The sequence below is a fragment of the Lagopus leucura genome, unplaced genomic scaffold, assembly GCF_019238085.1.
Source record: "Lagopus leucura isolate 7727_CA_CO unplaced genomic scaffold, USGS_WTPT01 Super-Scaffold_100002, whole genome shotgun sequence".
NCBI classification, from domain to species: domain Eukaryota; kingdom Metazoa; phylum Chordata; class Aves; order Galliformes; family Phasianidae; genus Lagopus; species Lagopus leucura.
Window position 1 is genome coordinate 59,895,131 of NW_024962263.1, and position 20,499 is coordinate 59,915,629.

The 20,499-nt window shown below is 35.3% G+C and overlaps 1 protein-coding gene across 1 annotated transcript in view; it reads right to left on the reverse strand.

Annotated features, from left to right (window-relative positions):
- Positions 1 to 1,587: 1,587 nt before the first annotated feature.
- Positions 1,588 to 20,499, reverse strand: part of TRPA1 (transient receptor potential cation channel subfamily A member 1) — a 32,513-nt gene continuing 13,601 nt past the window's right edge. The window contains exons 9-27 of the mRNA XM_042869573.1: positions 19,924 to 20,023; positions 18,675 to 18,775; positions 17,260 to 17,429; positions 17,016 to 17,180; positions 14,913 to 15,027; positions 14,007 to 14,173; positions 12,825 to 12,918; positions 12,083 to 12,142; positions 10,643 to 10,741; positions 9,698 to 9,768; positions 9,104 to 9,251; positions 7,604 to 7,693; positions 7,213 to 7,382; positions 5,849 to 5,978; positions 5,537 to 5,719; positions 4,809 to 4,877; positions 3,594 to 3,704; positions 2,982 to 3,079; positions 1,588 to 2,526 (exon numbers count right to left, since the gene is read on the reverse strand). Coding sequence (XP_042725507.1) covers positions 2,295 to 2,526; positions 2,982 to 3,079; positions 3,594 to 3,704; positions 4,809 to 4,877; positions 5,537 to 5,719; positions 5,849 to 5,978; positions 7,213 to 7,382; positions 7,604 to 7,693; positions 9,104 to 9,251; positions 9,698 to 9,768; positions 10,643 to 10,741; positions 12,083 to 12,142; positions 12,825 to 12,918; positions 14,007 to 14,173; positions 14,913 to 15,027; positions 17,016 to 17,180; positions 17,260 to 17,429; positions 18,675 to 18,775; positions 19,924 to 20,023 — 2,373 coding nt within the window. The 3' untranslated portion in view covers positions 1,588 to 2,294. The remainder of the gene's footprint in view (positions 2,527 to 2,981; positions 3,080 to 3,593; positions 3,705 to 4,808; positions 4,878 to 5,536; positions 5,720 to 5,848; positions 5,979 to 7,212; positions 7,383 to 7,603; positions 7,694 to 9,103; positions 9,252 to 9,697; positions 9,769 to 10,642; positions 10,742 to 12,082; positions 12,143 to 12,824; positions 12,919 to 14,006; positions 14,174 to 14,912; positions 15,028 to 17,015; positions 17,181 to 17,259; positions 17,430 to 18,674; positions 18,776 to 19,923; positions 20,024 to 20,499) is intronic.

The following is a 20,499-nucleotide window of genomic DNA, read 5'->3' on the forward strand; positions in this document are numbered from 1 at the left end:
TATTCTGATGGCCATGTCAGTCTGAGAGTGCATACTAAAGCCAAGAGAAACACCTAAAATAATACATCAATAGATCCCAATACCTATTCAAAAGGAGGCAAGCCTGCTATGGCTAAGTCACAGTAAATGAACTAAAATCACTCAGAGATACAGAACCTTAACTTCCAACATCAAATTGTCCTCTATGCAGACAAACTATGCAGTATTTTCAGGGTCAGCTTTGGACATGCACATGGGAAAGATGGATACGGTTATCCATATTTTCCACTGTAAGAGCTGCTAAATGAATGAAAGTAGCAAAGCCTGTTAAATTAAAAACAAAACCATTTCTCAAATTGTAAGCTGAAAGATAGAACAGATTAAAACCCTGCCCTGAGAGTCTGCTGTGTATAAACACACCAGAGTTCTGCTTAGAGGCTTGAAAGGCTCAAACCTCAAAACTATGAATGATGACTATTTTGCTTCTTTTGTAACCACACTGTTGACTCTTTTAACTTAAAACTAAGTACTTAGGCTCAATTTACTTATTCAAAAATCTTATCACTCACTGCCATCTAGTGTTAGCTTAATATTTTCCTAGTTGAGCTTTATCCTGAGGACCTGGACATTTCATACAATCTTAGAACGGCCTGGATTGAAGAGGACCACAATGATCATTGAGTTTCAACCCCCTGCTATGTGCAGGGTCGCCAACCACCAGACCAGGCTGCCCAGAGCCACATCCAGCCTGGCCTTGAATGCCTCCAGGGATGGGGCATCACAACCTCCTTGGGCAACCTGTTCCAGTGCGTCACCACCCTGTGTGAAAAACTTCATCCTAATATCTAAACCTCCCCTGTTTCAGTTTAAAGCCATTCCCCCTTCACCTATCACTATCCACCCTTGTAAACAGCCATTCCCCCTCCTGTTTCCATGCTCCCTTCAAGTATTGGAAGGTCACAGTGAGGTCTCCCCGGAGCCTTCTTTTCTCCAAGCTAAACAAGCCCAGTTCCCTCAACCTTTCTTCATTGGAGAGGTGCTCTCCAGCTCTCCAGTTATCTTCGTGGCCCTCCTCTGGACTTGTTCCAGCAGCTCTGCAACTGTCAGAAGAAGCTGCAGATGCGCTATAGCTCACCTTAGTAACAGCAGAATAACAGGCAAAAACAGTCATAATCTCTCTCTATCAATGTTTTACCATGTAAGAATACAAAGTCTTAAAGATGGCATAAGGCAGTTGGATGAGAAATAATTTTTCGTACTGAAAAGAATATCATCCATAGAAATTTTAAGGTTCAAGTTTTACTAATCAGCAGCACGTCTTCCTGTCGTTCTTAAGGAACTTTTGTACGCTGTGAACCAATTTCTGGTAGCTGCCTTGCTTTAAAATAAACTAAAATCATAACTGTTCCTTAAATGGAGAATATATATTAAAACTGTTAAAGAAGTTGTCTGAATTCAAAAGCAAATCACAGAACAGTGTTACCATATACAGACATAACTAGTTTATTACCACTGTTTTTGAAACAAATATATTCAGATACTTGAACAGAGTTTAATTCATGTTTATTTCCACATTTGGTCTGTTACTGTATATTACATAATGCACTGAACATCCAGCAAACAAACAACAAAACCAGAGTGCAGATTAAAGAAACAAAGTCAGTTCTTATGATGTAAGGACAGTAAGTGGCAAATTACTAGTATACAGCATGTCATTCTACCACTGCGATATGCATACAAGTTCAAATGATCCCTCTGAGAATTGCATGTAGGTATCCAGAAAAGGAAATTATTCTTATCCTACGCTGCATCTTCGTAATCTTATTTTTTTTTTTAATCTTTCAGGTCTGATCCTGCAGTTCTTACTCAGCAAAGTTTCCGAAGGATCAGTCAAGTTAGTCTTTTACCCCTGCTGTAGCCTACGTAAAGCCCATTGGATCTCTCAAAACATCTGATGAATTGCAGTTTGAACTTGTGAAAGTTCTAAAAAATAATTGTAACAATTGACTAAGAGCATCAGGGCCAAATGCAGGAACTGACCTAGATAGAAGCCTCAAGAACTGTAAGGACAGCAAGGTTGGCATCTGGTGAGTTAGGCACTTTCCTGATTGGTCAGCCTCTTTTAGGATCACAGTTTTAGATGTAGGCATCTTAAATCTCCTTAAATACTGCTTTGAGCACCTACATTCTTTTTTGGATCTGGCCTTGTTTTCTTACTTGAATAAATACTGTATCACACTGATATTATGCACAGGCATAGAGAATTGACCCTAAAGAAAAACAAAACGTTAATATAACACGGTATCACAAGAAGTCTACAAGAAGGTGCTGTTCTTTTCTGCGCTTGGGTTAGGCACATTTGATTTAACAGCTTTTAACACTGTATCCCATTTACTATTCCTATGTTCTAACTGCCTTTTCCTAAACTTGTGCTGAAATAAATCATTGCTGTCTTCATCCTCAGCCTCTGACACTATCTCCATTTTTTGTATAATCAGTTTAATGAGGTCGTGTTGCTTTTCCAACAGCGTCGATATATCTTTGAGCCTAAGAGGAAGAAAAAAGAAAAAGAAACAATTTGAAAATAGAATAAGCTTCGTCATTTGGTTTCAAAGGATTGTGTGTATCTGCAAACCAATTGGAATTACAGTAATTGTGAGTTTAGAATAACTCTGGAAAACTTCCATACACAAACCTCTAATTTGGAAATGAGTGTGCCTTTTCCTTATTAATATAGTTCACTCCAACGGGAAAACAAGCCCATCCTCTTTCTGCCATAGGAGAAGAATATTTCTTCAGCACTTTCTAAAGTATTTACTAAATTAAATACATTACAGAATACAAATTAAGTTACCATACCGGTGAACTTTATTTAAGGACAACTGATACATTAAATTTTACTTTGCGGATTAAGCACTGAGTTTTAGAATGCTATTTTAAAACGGCAATACCTTTGTGATACAGGGCTCTACTGACTGCTACAGTAATAAGACAACGTATACCTGTATTTCTGCTTCAGAACTTCCAATTCTAATGTTGTATCAGTGCTCTGTGCATCTGTGGTAGAGTCCTCACACCCAAAGCAATACTGGAATACACTCTAAATAAAACATGGTATCAAAATGAAAAACATGGTATCAAAATGAAATAAAGTACTGTAATCTGAAAACAGATAAATAACCCTAAATGGGTAAACAGTACCAGCCCCAATACGTTCTTAATGCTAAAAGTAGTTTCAGGTATAAAGTTAGTTTTAGAATACTAAACATTCCCATTGCCAAATATGCTTAATCAGAAAATTCAGTCTACCAACAGCAGATGGAATTAAAAGTAGACAAATAGATATAAAGAAAACAGAAGTGAGTACTTACATTTTCAGTCTGAATAACTTCTGTAACTTCTCTTGACCAATAACATCACCTATCACTGAGAATTCAAAGCACTAATTATAGCTGAATAAATTAGGCTGCACTCAAACTGATCTGCCACTTTAACATAAGATAACATAAGATAGTCATGCTATCATTGATATCAATTAACGATCCAATTAATGATCTAAGTTAATCATACCACATTTTAGCACAAAATCTAGAGTCAACTATTCACAACCTTACCATAAATCCACAGTATCGTGGTCTGTTAGGATAGACTGTGATTGATTCCTGGTCCACTCGACTTAGGAACCAAAATGGCAGCTTCTTCTCTAAGTTTGTGTGAAGATTAACCTAAACATTATTTTGCATTTAGAATAAGATATATTCTCTTAAGATAGGGACACATTATATCATGAAAATAACCATTATGTTAGTATATTCGAATCACCAAGCATCACGTCTCAGAGGATATGTACACAGCACTCTATGGTATAATATTTGATCCACGTAGTCCAGACACTAGATACCATGTAGTCAGAGCAGTACATAGTTTTTCGTAGAGTTGATTATTCCACACAGCTATGCACTCTTAAAACTGAAATAGTTTTAGATCTGAGTAAACTCTTGTGTAACTGAGTTTACTGTGACTGGAACATTTCATTACTCTGTGGGTTGAAGTATAGATTACAGAAAGGTTCAAAGCCTGAATACTTCATAGCCAAAGATTTTGAGACTAAACAATAATGAGGGTGATCTTTCCCTTTAACTGTCCTATACCCTTTTCCTAGGTTATGACAGAGCAAGTACAGATTAAGAAGCCAGAGGAATCACTGTAAGGAAAATACTCCTGCGAGCAGTGCAAGTGCGTTATATGAGTGTCTTCTCAGGAGATGCTAACTTTCCATTTATTCTCACATTGCTACAGAAATACTAAGCATGTATGTCTATTAAAAAAGCTACAGAAATACTGAACATAGACATCTATTAAAAAAAAAAAAAAAAAAGGATATCCAGTATAAGCCTACTGCAGACTGTTACAGAAAAAAACACACAAAAGGTTACACGCTCAACAAAGATCTGAAGTTGCAAGATACCACTTTTCCCTCTTCTTCCCTCTTGGCAACAAAATACCTCAACAAGTGGAAAGCATTAATTGTCATAAGAACTGCACTTATACTTCACTTCTGCGAAGTCTTTATATATATTAAGGTCTCTAAATACGTTTATAAATATTACTAAGTTCCTTAGTTATACCTGGCATTGCAAAGCATCTTCTTAGTGCACAAATGCAGACAACTGAAAATAAGGCTTAGGATAGAACGCCCATATTCAACTTTGCTTTACAGAGATGCTAAGTTGTTAGTTAATGATGAGGGTGATAAATTAGCTAATTATTTGGATGGTTTTCTAGCAGTGATAATTCCTACAGTTGTGTTTCCATGTGTTTCTACTTACCTGCATTGCAATCCTTTTGAGGGCAGCATATTTTTGCACTTCAGCTATGTCCCCAACAGCCAAACCAATCTAAAAATACAGCACAGGATCAAAGATACAAGAAACATTTTTATTGTGGGTGGTTTTTTTTTGTTTTTTTTTTAATAATCTGATCTGTGCTTTCAATTGTAATTGTTACATTTAAACACAATTTAAAGTTCAACTTGTTGCACTTGAATCTGGAAACATAACTCCTTTGTGCATACTATATCCCTAATCGCTAGCTCTTACATTTCTTCCAACGTCAGTGTAAAGTCAGAGTGTAGCAGAGACCAGAGGGACTATGCCTCAGCAAAGAAGAAAAACAGTTTCTTCTGATATTTATGCACTCTTCATATACGCAGAAGCTTTTTTTTTTTTTTTTTTTTTTTTTACTCCTTACAAAGAGAGAAGGCCATGCTCCTGCCTATTCTAGAGCCAAACACAAGAAATAGAGAAGACCTTCTTGCAGCTCAGCAAATTTCATCAGTTACTTAGTTGTACATATCTGAAAATATACAGGATAACCCTGCAACAATTAAGTGAAAGGCAACTTGATGTCACTAAAAATATTTATTTGTTACACCATGTTACACATGATTACTAAAGTAATTCTATATGTCAAAACTGTGTACAAGTGTGTATACACACACACACACACACACACACACACTTAACCACTTCTGTATATCAAGAGGCAGTTTACTTACTAGCAAGTTCATAAGAAGGATTGGAATAAGCAAAGTAAATATAATCAAAACTGTGTAACTCAGGAACGGATATGGCAATTCATTGCTCAGTAATGGATCAAGGAATGCATCGTGATAATTTATGTCTCCCAGCATCATTGCAAATGTTTTCATTACAGAAAGCAGTGGCGTGCTGTATGTTTGCTGAAAAAGAAGAAATAGAGAAATTAATAAAAACCCACAAAACTATGAAATTTGTAAGTAATTTTGGAAATTCTTTATTCAAAGGCAACATCCAAAATGATAAAGAAATCACAATGGTACTCAACTAACCTGAGAACCCAAAAGGACAAAGAAACTCAGTCCAAAGGCCAATATCAGGAAAAAGAAAACGACCGCGATCCGAATCAAAGTCCTCAGAATTTCCCAGAACATCACAACGTAAATGCCATAATTTTCAAATCTAGGCAATAAGTGAACCAAAAATATAAGAAAAAATAAATACTGAAGTTAGAGCACTATTAAAAGTCATTGTGTTTTCAACAGCCTGTCCTCTGACAAGCTCACCCCATTCCAGGCCTAACAGCATCCAAATCTCAGAACACACGTTGTCATGAAGCAGACTAATCTAGTTTTTCCCCCAAACCTGAACTCAGGAATTTATGTTTTGTGCCAGACTCGGGGACCAGATGACTGTGTTACGCTAAAACAGTAGCACAAGGTTTCCCCCCCTGAAATATAAGCTGAAAGTAAAGCAAACCTAATCTTAATATAAATAAATTTGTTTTTATTTGCTACAGTTCTACTGAAATCAATAATCAATAGCCAACGGTGCTTTGAGAACAGATGGCCTGACTCAGAAAAATTAAGCATACAGTAACTGCACAGCCTACAAACAAACGAATAATACACAGGGAAGGATAACATTTAATCTACCATAAGAAAAAAGGCTGAACACTCAAGGAATTTGATTTTTACTGCTTATGTTCAATACCATTTTGTGCATAGAACACAGCGAAGGACAGAGGACAAGCCCATTCATTAGTTATCTAAGCTCAGACACGTGTACAACGTTTGTCAACAAATGCAATGTCATAGGGAGGTAATATCTTTGACACTGCTTTTACTGACAAACCTTATCCTTAAAATGTTTCAACTACAGTGAAATGCTATAGAAATTAATCAACAAATAGAGTCAATGTCAACTTACAACACGATTTCATCTGTTGTGATACTTTTATAGAGCATTATGATATAGACAACTGCTAAGAGAAATTATCTTCACTTAAGTTATGTAACTATAGTCTGTTCTCCTTCTGCCACCTGTGATTTACATCCTTCTTTTTAGCAGTATTTATTTGGGGAAGGGGAAGTCAATTACCTTTTGTTTGATTTTTTTTTTCTTAAGTGAAATTCTAAACATTCTTTAAAAGAAATACACAATTAATTAACATCAAAATACTTCTTGTTATTTCTTTTCTATTCATCGTAACACACTGTGATTCTTTACATAAAAAACACCAAAAATTACAGTTTATCAGGTAAAAAGAAATACTCCTCATTAGATCCTAATCTAGACACTTGCATAGCTTAAATAAATATATAATAGGACTAACACAATCAACTATGTTCTCGGGTATGTAAACTATCTGGAAATATTGAAATTATTTATCACAAAGCAATTAAATAATTGTTACCGCTGAAGATAAAGCAAGAAGTTCATCCAAGACAAGTATACAGCAATTGCTCCACATTCCCACTGCAAATGAGCTGGTGTGTTAATAAATAAAGAAGACACGAAAATTATGCTTGTACTATAAATTGTCCAGTCCAATAGATTGGAGTAATCCAACAAATATTTCAATTTCTAGGATTTAAGAGAGACAGACACATATTTACAAGTCATTCATCATTAAGGGACTGAATTAAATAACATCTATTTAAGTATTCTTCTCATTTTTAATCTTATTTGCAGGAATAAATCATATTTCCCTTGTAATTAGAAAAAAGTCAGATGTATTTTAATATCATATAAAGTGCCATGCACACTGTAATTAATTTTATGAATTTATTTCTGTATATATTTACCTGCTGAATGAGCTGAAATATTTCTTTGCAAATTCCCAGTAAACTCATAATTAAAACTAAACACATACACACTCTTGTGAAGTATGAGTCCTGAAATGTAAAACAGAGCACAAGGAAAATCAGAAACTATTAAATGAACAATGTTTATTTTAGCTCTGCCTACCTTATATTACACATTATGCTAAGATAGCACTAAGTTTATTTGAAGCAAGCTAACAGACTAAAATTCTGTCTTACTAATGCTTTTGTTAAATTCACGTCAATTACATTGTGCTTAAGTAATTCAAACCAAATATGAAAGTTTGAGTATTCCCATGCTAAACAGTTGCTGTTAACCAGTTAAACAGTTGTGAATGGAATTGCCGTATGCAGGCAACATTTTCAGTATGTTTTGCCTCTACATGAACATAAATTCTGCAGTCCATAACTTAACTATCACACTGCAGCATAAGGAATGACAACTGAAGTCTTTAGAATGTGCACAAATTGGAGTCCTGACACCCTTACGTGGCTGTTCCCTTTGATGCCTTTATTTACAATCAGTATAGGCAAAGAACTTCATAGCGAGATGCTTTATATTGGCACAGAAAACAACAGTGAATTTTGACTTTAATAAATAAATTGTAAAGCCAACTCCCTCATGCGAGTTTTCTGCAATATATACCTGGCACATTACAGCGTTTATCTTTAACCTGAATTAAGAGCCATAGAATGGCCTAGGTTGAAAGGCACCTTAAAGATCATCTAGTTCCAACCTTCCCCGACTTGCTGTAGGCAGAGCTGCCACAAACTAGACCAGGCTGTCCAGAGCCCTATCCAACCTTGCCTTAAACACCTCCAAGGATGGGGCTTCCACAGCTTCTCTGGGCAGACTGTTTCAGTGCCTCATCATCCTCTGAGTAAAGATTTCCTCCTAATTCCTAATCTAAATCTCCCCTTTTAACATTTAAAACAATTTCCCCTTGTCCTATTGTTATTATTGTCTTGTAAAAAGTAGTTTCCCTCCTGTTTATAAGCTCCCTTTTAGTACTAGAAGGACATAAGGAGGCCTCCCCCAGTGTAATACAAAATACAGGCAAATAAAGCTGTATTTGAATAGGCAAAAAGACTTAACAGTTGACAACTATTTCTATGCCAAAATTTTAAAAAAGCAACATCAGTTTATTCTGTCCGAAAAATAAAAATATATGAAAAGTTGAAAAATTCACTGTTAGCTCTCTCTTTATTGTTAGACATATGTTATTCCTTTTTCTTCAGTGTTAAAGGAACACTCAATTCATGGAAGAAACTGAAATAGTCTTTTACCAGCTAAGTTTTTAGAAAATACACTGAAAACAAGAAATCATAATTAAAATTTATCATCAGACGTCACTGCTGAATAGATAAAAATAAACACTTCAATTCTATGTAGAGTTGATAAATAATTAACAGTTCAAAATAATCGTAACTTCCTTCCACAACCATTCTAAATGTATTGTGAAGAATAAGAAAACTCAGTACCTCATATTCTAATGGTCTAGCTTCATAGATTTCTGTCCCATTCAAAGATCTTCCTGGCTGTATGTGGGTGACCAGAAGAGTCAATGGTATCAAACCAAGAGAATAAATGCCTAAATTCATTAGATGCGCTCGAAAACCATAAGCCATCCTTGAAAGTAAAAAATACTCCATGTTACAACATTTGATAAATTTAGAAGAGCATGCATTTAAATTTAATAGGCAAAATGTTTTCATGGTAAGTATTATTCCAAACATTTTTTTGTGACCAGTGTTCACTAAGCTTTGTGTGAACTGTAGCAGACATTCTAAAGCATCTTTTTTTTAGCTTTATACTATTAAATATTTTTTTAGAAAATATGTGGAAGGAAAGACAGTGGCTGCTTCTTCCATACATACCAAAGAATCATTACTAAATTCTAAGTTACATTTTATATAAACATTAGCATATTCTGTGTACATTTATGAGTGTTGTATACAAAAGACATTGGTGTCATTAATGCCACAGTAATATGCATGTTCTAAACAACTCTAAGATACAATAATCTTCATCCTGATGTGTAATATTGCTTTTTGTATACATTAAAATACACGTACCACTTCATTAGCAAATATTCTTTGCACACGGGATGACTAAGTAGCTCCATGCGATTGTGCCGTACCATGGCCTACAAAACAAAAAAGTACCAAGGATCAAATCTGTCTCTTCTAGCTGAGTAACATGCTTACTAAACAAGCTAGCCAACCTTCTTAACTCGGTGACTAGTGTAATGGAAACTACAGTGTCTGTGTAAGATACTGCAAAGGTCTTTTGTACATTCAAAGCTATAATTCTGTCTTCTCCGCCTACTGAGTCCTCCACTTTCTCTTCTGCAGCTCTCATGCTAGAGAGGCAGACAAATCTGGAAGACTGATTAATTATCTAAGTTTTTAGGAGTAAACATTTTGCTAGCTACAGATGTGAAATGACCATGATTTTCTAGCTACATTTAACTAGAAAGTAATTTCTTTACTATTAAAAAGTACACCAAATCTAATTGCCAACAGTAAGCCCAAAAAACCAAACAAATCAGCAAGATCTCTCTGTACTGATGCTGGGAAGGAAAAAAAAAAAAAAAAAGAAAGAAAAAAAGAAAAAAAAAAGAAGTGAAAATAAACTGGCAATGTTTTAGAACAGCAAAGTTTGTTTTAGGAACAGAAAATTTTCACAATCTACATGTGGAAATAGTCAACTCTGTCAGCTTTTCCAATGCCTTTTCTTCCAGCTCATGGTCATTACAAGGACCGGAACATGGTTTTCTTTGACATACTACCTGCCTGCTTCAACACGTTGTCTTGAAACATTCATAGTTACTGAAATAAAGTAGTCCTGAAAGAATTGCTATGCATTACATAGGACCATAGGAACTTTAACCCATGCTTCATAAACACACAGAGTTAGAGTCTTTGGAGAAGAGATGTTATGATAAAATGTAACAAACCCTTGATTTTATCACAAACAAGGCAGCATGGAATTACATCAGAGTAAAATAAAATACTTACATTTAAAATGGCAAGCGGTTCATAGAAAATGTCTTCACTTTCCTTTAATTTCTTGTTAAGTGTCAGGGGACACTGAAGATATCTGAAGTTGTATTCAATCTGAACAATAAAGATTAGATAATATGCTGAATTTTAAAAAGCTTATCCCGAGAGAAAAAAAAGCAGTGTATCATATCATAGTGTTTGTAAAACTGATGTTTACTAATTGTTGGTCAGTCTGCCTGTGAACATGACATTGAAACAGAATGTGGTTGTAACATAATTGTTTAAATATGTTATATTGCAATAAAAAAAAATACACCTATCTTCTTAAAATACTAAAAATATCATTAATGTAACTAGAATTTGCTTTAATGTTGACTTCAAAGAAAAGCTTGTACTCAGAAGTTATATGGCATTGATAATACAATATAAATAAAACGTGTACTAACAGAAAATTTGCAAGTTATCTGCTAATGGTGTACACACAATCCAATGTAGGAATTTATTAGGTGATTTCCATTACGGCTTTAAAGATAATGCAACTGTAACACATTCATGCTTCCTCAGAATCTTCTATTTATGATTTTGGAGAAGAATTTACAAAAAAAACCCACACTGAACTCTGAATTATTTATAACAATTGTACTTCTTAGGACAAGCATGTATTTTATATGCACTATTATCTATCACTGTTACTTTGGCATAACCACAGCCCACCTGCGACACTCTGTTTGATTGCAACAAACAGCACAACAAGATTAAAGTTGACAGATTACTCAGGTTTGTTGTTATACTTGCTAAAATGTGTAAGCATGAAGATTACAGAAACTAGACTTCAAAGCCATTTGCAGCCCAAAGATCAGTCACTTGTCTTTTCTGGTAACATTTGATATTTATCTACAGACATGCCACGTCAGTAACGTGTCACACCATGTTTACAAACATTAAAATATACGTACTGCTTTCTTCCCAAGCTTTCAAGTGTATACACTTTCAAGTATTTCTTTCAGTGTCAAATAGTAAAGAGAATTAAATTACTGGCTTCGCAGAGAATAACACAGACAAATGTTTGAAGACTGCTAGAAGCTGATGAAGTGACTTTAAGGTCTTCCAAGAACTGAGATGTTTGGTGTTGTGTTGTTTTTTTTTTTTTTTTTTTTTTTTTTTTTGTGAATATATTTTAAATGCTCAGTTACTGGAGAGTAACTATTGAATTCCTCATGACTTAAGTTAAAGCAATTTCAATTTATACCAGGATGCTTGTGCAGCTACAGAAAATACTGAACAGGTATTAAATTTAAATCTAGTACTAGTAGTTAGAAGTCAGGTTGATGGTTCTCTAACTTAATGCTTATCCAGATAACGTTCTGTTGCTAATACATTGCCAGGGACATTGTGACATATTTGACTTCAAGATCATAAAATCTACTGACTTTATACATTTCTTCATCTACTTACATAGAAATCTCGACTTGTCTTTTCCTCTGAAGACTCAATTATGCAGTTGTCCAAAACAAGCTTTGAAGATGAACAGAAATGTGAACAAAAGTGATACAGATAACATTCATCAATAAGAACACAAAGTTTGTGCATGAAGAAAAAGGCATTCAAACACAGCAGTACTTTAACAGAAGAGATGATTCAGACAGGTTTTATGGTTTATATTACATATACAAAAAATTCCAGAATTTACATGTAGGAGTTAAATAACGAAATTATTCAGTTCACAAGGCTGTATGTTAGTTTAAAGGTATGAAATGAAAAACATTCTTGAATATATACATAACAAGCAATTTTAATTAAAAAAAAAAAATATATCAAAACTTTTCTCTAGCTTGATTTAAGAATTAACTCAGTAGGTGAAATGACCTCAAATACCCTTGAAACCAATTCTCCTCTAACTTCCATCATTTTTATAATCCTTTTAAATATATATGCTATACATAATACACAGCTAGGCTACTTTCATCACTTCATTTTGCTCAGGAAGCCAAGATCTTTATCTATTTCTAAAGAAATTCAAGAGAGCAGAAAGGCCTGAAACTATCACTACAGCACAGCTAAATTAACTTACGATTTTTTTTTAATTGTTATAATAATCCATGTTGTTTAGGAGAGCATTAGATTGATGATTGATACAATGTAACTAAATTTGAGTTTTTTCGTGCAGCTCTGTCTTTTAAGTGAGCAGTAAACTTACTTTAAATGAATCAGGAAGATACTCAATCATTTCCAGCAAAGGACATTTATTGGCACTAGAATAGTGAGAGAATGTCAGAACAGCTTCTTCCCATCTGCAAAAATAAGTTGAAATTTTTGAAGAGGGATTAGTCGCTTCTTTTTAAAATTAGAATCATCATAGAATGGCCTGGGTTGAAAAGGACCACAATGATCATCGAGTTTCAACCCCCCTGCTATGTGCAGGGCCGCCAACCACCAGACCAGGCTGCCCAGAGCCACATCCAGCCTGGCCTTGAATGCCTCCAGGGATGGGGCATCCACAGCCTCCTTGGGTAACAGTAAAATAAAACTCAAATAATCCCAAATAAGTTTAGATATTATCTTGCAAATCACAATACGTAATAAGTTTACACGCCACCAAGTAGAAAATCAGCTATAACTGAGTAACACTATAGATACTTCAGTGTCTAGTGTCAGAATGATTCATATTTAATTCTGTTATCAATTAAACAAATGTGTCAACTATGCTAAGAACTTCTCAAGAATAGGTGTCCTTCTTTGCACTCCATAGGGAACTTCAAAATAAAGCTGGAATCTTGGATTGCAAGATGAGATGAATACTAGTAAGTACTACAAAATACTGGCAGTGTTCCCTCAGCACTTACCAAAAGATGTCCTCATCAGTCAACAGTGAAATGTTTTGGTCTTGAAATAGAGCTTGATTATATTGTAATATAAAATATTCTAAACTGTAGTTGAACTGTCACATTTTTAAATATTTGTAACACATTTGAAGCAACAACTTTGAACTAATTCTCTTGAATGGTATTAAGCTTATTAAGCTTTTGATTAAAAAGTCTGCAGGTATAGAACATTACATGAAAGGGCTAAATTATACACGTATGAAGAGGGAAAACAAGGGAAGGATTACTTAATTCATATGGGGCCTACGTATGCTTTTTTATTTGGTTGTTTTCCTTCCCCAGAATCTGAATACTCAATCTAATATGTAAAGAACACCCCAAGTAACTTAATATAACAAGATTTTGTGACTCTCACTAGAGTATAAGGCAATACCTGAAATTTCAAAATAGGAACTCATTAAACAGCAGGTCTTCAATACTTAATCTCACTTAAGACAAAATCAAAAAACAATAAAAAAAGAAAAATAAATTCAAAAAGCATTTTCTCTGTGTCTTACCTTTTATGCAAAATGACAGCTGACACTACATCTTTCCTTCTGTTGTGTATTGCTTCGTGGAAAAAAGAAGCTACTGCTTTGTTCAACAGAATTTTTGCACCATAGTCAAGAAGTAACCTTACTGCTTTTGCATGCCCTTCTTTTGCAGCTAGGTGCAAAGCTGTGTTCTGTGAAGAAAAGTGGGACAGCAATGCAACAGGAAGGCACATTTTTAAAAAATGTACATATTTCTGTCCTTTCCCATGCTGAAAAGCCACATAATATTCTCTGTTACAAGTCCTGAATACCTTTAATGACAAAACTAAACAACAGAACATAGTCATAGAGATTCTGACACAGACAAGTTCTTTATTCTAGGTTTACAGTCACAACAGCAGTACACTAAAAAAGGAAACCTAGCTGCATGTAGGAAAGGCCAATACAGTGATACCTTTAATTTTTGCAGCTAACAAACTGAGGAACAGATAAACATGATGGCATCTATTCAGTATTAGTGTGCAGTATAGGTAAATTTCAAGCAGTATGTTAATGAGTTTGATTTGATGTTTGATTTCTTTTAATCTGTATAAGTTCTTTAAATTGAATTACCAATGCTTTTACTATATAATGAAAATACTGCTGCACTGTAAAGGGAGCAAGAGGGACAAGTCCAACGTATTTGGTATTTTATCTATTCTGTTAGTCTATTTATACCTTTCTTTTCATTGTTTCTCACAAATAAGAACTAGATAATAGCTTCATTAATAATAAGCTACTCTAAATGATAAACAGTGATGAAATATATACGGACTTTAAATAGAATATGTGTAATAGTGTATGTAATAAAATCTACCAATTGTATACCTCCAACACATGCTTGAGAAGTAACAGGAAATGACAAACAAATTAAATTATGTGAACACATACCCCTTCCTCATCCACTCTGTCAGTACACTTCACATTAGTATCCAATATTATCTGCATTGTGCGAGTGTATCCTCCAAAGGCAGCATGATGCAGGGCTGTCCAGCCTTTATAGTCACTTACATATAGAAGATATAAAAATAGTCATAATAAATGCAAAAGTCCTTCATTCTTTTCAAATAAATTTAATTGCCTTGTCTTTTGACTCACAGCAACTGTTCATTTTTGCCTGTCTTCTGTGACTATGAATGCATCAACATGCTGTAAAATGTTCAAGTCAATAAAAGTATGCAGGTCTGACTCTTTTTATATACATGCATGCATTGTGCCCTTTTTTTTATTTTTTATTTTTCTTAGAAAATGATTCAACCACAGCCAACAGACATGACATATATCATGGCCATACTATGCAACCTTGCTTTTAAAGACAGTGAATATACAAAACATTGCAAGCACACAAATCTATTCCAATTAGTATTAACTCAGCTTAGTATAAAATAATACATTTAGCCTTTTACCACTCAGAACTTACCAGCCCATCTCAACAAAATATGTCAGTTTTAATTCTAAATTAAGCATATATATATATATACATACAAAGTTGTATACACAAACACTTGCAATCACAGAATCAGAGAATGGCCAGGGTTGGAAGGGACCTCAAGGATCATGAAGCTCCAACCTCCCTGCCACAGGCAGAGCCACCAACCTCCGCATTTAATACCGGACCAGGCTGCTCAAGGCCCCATCCAACCTGGCCTTGCACACGTACAGGGACGGGGCATCCACAACCTCTCTGGGCAGCCTGTTCCAGCACCTCACACCACTCTTCTCTCTGTAAAGAACTTCCCCCTGACATTCAACCTAAATCTTCCCTCCCTCAACTTAAAACCATTTCCCCTTGTCCTGCAGTTATCAACCCTTTCAAAGAGTTGATTCCCCTCCTGTTTGTAGGCTCCCTTTATGTACTGGAAGACTGCCTGAGGTCAACCAGCAGCCTTCTTTTTTCCAGGCTGAACAAGCCCAGCACCCTCAGCCTGTCTTCATAGGGGAGGTGCTCCAGTCCCCTGATCATCTTCGTGGCTCTCCTCTGGACCTTCTCCAACAGCTCCACCTCTTTCTTGTACTGGAGGCACAATCATCATCTCTATTCTAGCTTTTCTATTCTAGCTAGGTGGACTAGTTCAGCTAAGGACACTGGAAATCATAAAGTCATATAATCATAGAATGGCTTGGGTTGAAAAGGACCATAATGATCATCTAGTTTCAATCCCCCCTGCTATGTGCAGGGTCAATAAGCACTGGAACAGGCTGCCCAGAGCCACATCCAGCCTGGCCTTGAATGCCTCCAGGTATGCAGCAGTTCAGTTAGTGGAATCTCCACAGTCATAAATACTGACAGCATGACAGGCCTGCTTGCCATAGGATCTTTTCAGAACATATACAGCCCTAGTTTCAAGGTGCAGCTGCAGTGCAAATTATCATGGATTTGGAAGAAGAGGACATGACAGTTACAACTCTAGAATGTATCCTGGTAACAGGACTTCAAACTTCTGGTATCTTTTGATCCTGGCTTTACAGATTTGGGCATGGAAACTGGAAATCCTATCAGGATGGAGAGCTGCCAATGACCTGAGGATCTCTGACCTGAAATCAGTACCTCGAGTGCAAGGTAAATTGCCTGTGAACCACCAGTTCTGAAAATTCTTACACAAACCCTTAAGCGAACGTGAAGGAAACAGCAGTGAAGCTGACACAATTATTTCCAAAACAATTTTTTTTCCATTAAAAATTCCAACATTCTCCCCTCAGCTGGATTTAGAGAAACCTGTTTTGTCAGCACTCAAACCTCTGGCTAACAGCTGGCTGTGATTCTAAGTGTAAGACAGGGGGAGGTACAAGCACCTTAGTTTTACAACTATTGTATTTAAGTGTATTTTTACATATGCGTATTTATATCTGTAAATATTATTTATCATATGCATAAAGTATTTATTTCTATATATGTATTTTCATTTGTATTGTATTAGTTTCCTAGCCAATGGACAAAAAAATATAAGGTAATAGTTCTTTTTTACCTTAACGAATGGAAGCCTGAACACATACCAGAGAAAAAGGGCCCCTCTTTTTAGAAGAAACTGAACGACCTTCTCATGACCATTCTGGGCTGCCAAATGAAGGGGAGTCATTCCCTTCTTATCACCTTCATTTAAAAGCCTTGTGTCTTTCATATCCCTTATAAGTCGTTGGCATGTATTGATGCGGCCATAGCTTTGAAAGACAAACATAGAAGTTAATGCCACAGAAATACTGATGGTAAATGGCGCTGATTCCATTGCCTAATACTAACCTGGCAGCAAAGTGTAATGGTGACTTCTTGTCTCTGCTCTTCGAATAAATGGAAACATTGAGGCTGAGTAAGTTATTTACAGAGAGGGCCACACCTTGTCTGCATGCATAATGCAGTGGAGTGCATCCTTCGTTATCTTCATCCACCACGAGATTTTTAATATGCTCCATCTGTCACCCCCAGAAAAAAAAAACACAAAAGCACAGACTCATATCACTGATGTTCCACAGCTTCTAACAGTTTCTAACAATAGCATTTTTTTAAAGCAGTATCTAAAATCAAAAAACAAATACAGAAAAGATAAATGTAGTAACAATTAACATTTAATATCTGTTGATTAGTGGGCGATCATCTTTAAGCAGAATCAGTCTTCAGAGAACACAGCAACTTATCAACCTGTGCCTTACTGGGCCCAGAACAAACATCATACAGGAGATTTTTATTTGCTGCCATTCGACCAGAATACTCATTGCTGTCAGCAGGCAGCTTGTACCGAAGCAAAGGTAGTCTATATACAGTCTGTATTCAGCAGCAAAACTTCTGGCTGTCTGGAATCATCAGTTCACTGTTCCACAATATAATTTTTCATTCCGATTTCTCTCTTATCTCCCTGTTTTATTCCATACCCTAACACTATCCTGTACATATTCTCTCTTAATGCAACTAAGAATCTCCTCTCAGTCTGCTCCGCTCTTTGATTTATTATTATGATCCAAAATTCAATTCAATAATTCAATGTAGACAAACCAGAGTTATCACTATTTTAAGGCTGATTCTCTACATCTGCTGGAAAGGGAAGTTGTATTTACTTCCACTACCAGAGTTGTTTACAAAGTCCCGCAGAAGTCATAAGATCTGCTGGTCATGATTCACATACTAAAGATTGTAGCTCTGAAGGTTAACAAATGTAACTCTTTCAAGCAAGCTTGGGTTCTAGCAATACAAGTTCGCTTCAACATAGCCAAATTTATAATTGAAATTCTCTTCAGAATTAAATCCAAGACTTCACTACAGTCCAGCGGTCCACAGAAAACTCCTGAAGAATGTTCTGTAAGCAGTTTAAGTCCTAGAACTTGACTGAATATGAGTATGCCCCCTAGTTTCACTGCATGCAAACTGGGAAAGCAGAAATGAAAAGTTCTGTATTTCATTGCCTACCTCTTGAGCTATTCAATCCCCCAACAGCAAAATAATTTATGGGATTATGTTATTCCTCTGCCTGGCAATAAGAAAACTGTATTATTGGCTTTGAAATATTTTCCATGAGAGATACGTACCTGCTCATACTATTTTCTGTGACACTTGGCAACTTAACAAACACCAGAAGCTAACATTTGAAAACAAAAAAGCAGCTATTTGCTTCTTTACATTTCTTAGTGAAGTTACTGAAAGACATAAATCAATGCTTACTGTACCTGCAGAAATTTCTCATTCAGATGTTGTAATCCTCCAGGCTGTAATACCGTCAAGTGCAAGAAATTCCGACCAAGATGATCTTTTAACGATACATTTGCTCCTAGATAAATATGGAAATAAATACCAGCAACTTCAAAACTGCTGGCTCCTGGCACTAACTGATGATGCTTAAGACAAAGGAACAAATGTTGAAAATAAATCTATAAAATAACGAACATTATTTCAAGTTAACATCTTAAAATATCACTTCACTTGCAAAAAAAAAAAAATAAAAAAAAAATCTCAGCACAACCCAACTACTCATGTTTACATGCCATTGTACATAAGCATGTTGTATTTCATTGCAGCAGTAAGATTTATGTGGGGCACTTAAATTCAGATACACTGAGAATCTGCAGATCAAGAGGCATTTTAATGATGATTACTTCTAGCGTTCAGCTTACAGTCAACTCCCACTGTAATTAAACAGTCTCAACAATGATTTACTATTTCCAAAGTCACAATAACTTCATCTGGCAAAACTATTTGAGTAAGCCACAAAAACATTATATAAAGCAAGTGTCAGGAAAAGGGATTTTTTGCCAATTTTGAAAACAAAAAAACAAAACAAAAAAAAAAAACCTTATTAAAGACTTTAACCTTGTTATAACTTTAAAACCTTTATTACAAGATTTATTAACAAAATCAATTATGTTACTGTTTACAAGAGGAAATACACTAACAGTAAATAGCCTGCACAAAAGGCATAGCAACTGATAAAATTTAAATCTGATTGTGATTATTTAAAATTACAGTAATAATTGAAATATGGGCTTTAACACTTAAAGACTGATTTCTGGTATGAAACGTGATCCCATGTAAGTCATGCACTTGTTCCACAGTTCTGCTTTGTGAACTGCTAAGTAATGAAAAGATACGGTTAGGTTGAGGTTGGACTTCATGATCTTGAAGGTCTTTTCCAACCTGAGCAATTCTATGATTCTATGATGGACTGCCAGTGCTACTTTTACCTTGAGAGACATGAAAAATAGCCTGAATGCTTTTCTACAACCTGCTTGCTCTATATGAAAAAGGGTGAAATCACTTCCCTAATTCCTCCTTTATCTCCAGCCAGTTGTTAAATGCAGTTACTCCTGGACTGTATGCTGAAGTACTGAATTAAAATTGAGAGAAACTCTGGATGTAGATTTTTGACACATACAAACCCTGTTCAAAAGATGTGTATCAGAAGCGCGCATTCTCTTGTACCTTTTGAGAGCAGTAAATTCACAATTTTCCATGATGCACACGAAGTGGCCAACAGAAGTGGAGATCGACCTTCTGTGTCAACACTATCAATATTTGCTCCCTGTAATAAAGAATTTCAAGATTATCGTGAATATTGAATAAATACAATTAAAAAATGGTGCAGCCCTGTACATCATCACAGTATTAGTCATTCCCAGTAACTCCAGATTAGTAAATTCAAAAAACATGTTATATCTTTATATGAAAACAGTGTTTTCAAAGTAACAGCCACAGCCTAGTACTCTGTCTGCCTATATATATTTAGATGCCAAAATAAGAGCAGCCTGCTTCTAGGTATACTGCACTTAACAACTCATGATCTTTTATAAGAATATTTGTTCATGCACTTGAATACTCAAAAACATATGACTTGAACTTAAAAACACTGGGGTTAAAGCTCTGGGAAAATACAAAAATTACAGCCTTTTGGAATGACAATTCCTATGTATTGAGCAATTACCAGAACACAACCCTTCTGAACCACTGTACATGAATTCTCTTCAAGAAACAATGCATCTTGACACGTAGACTTTGATC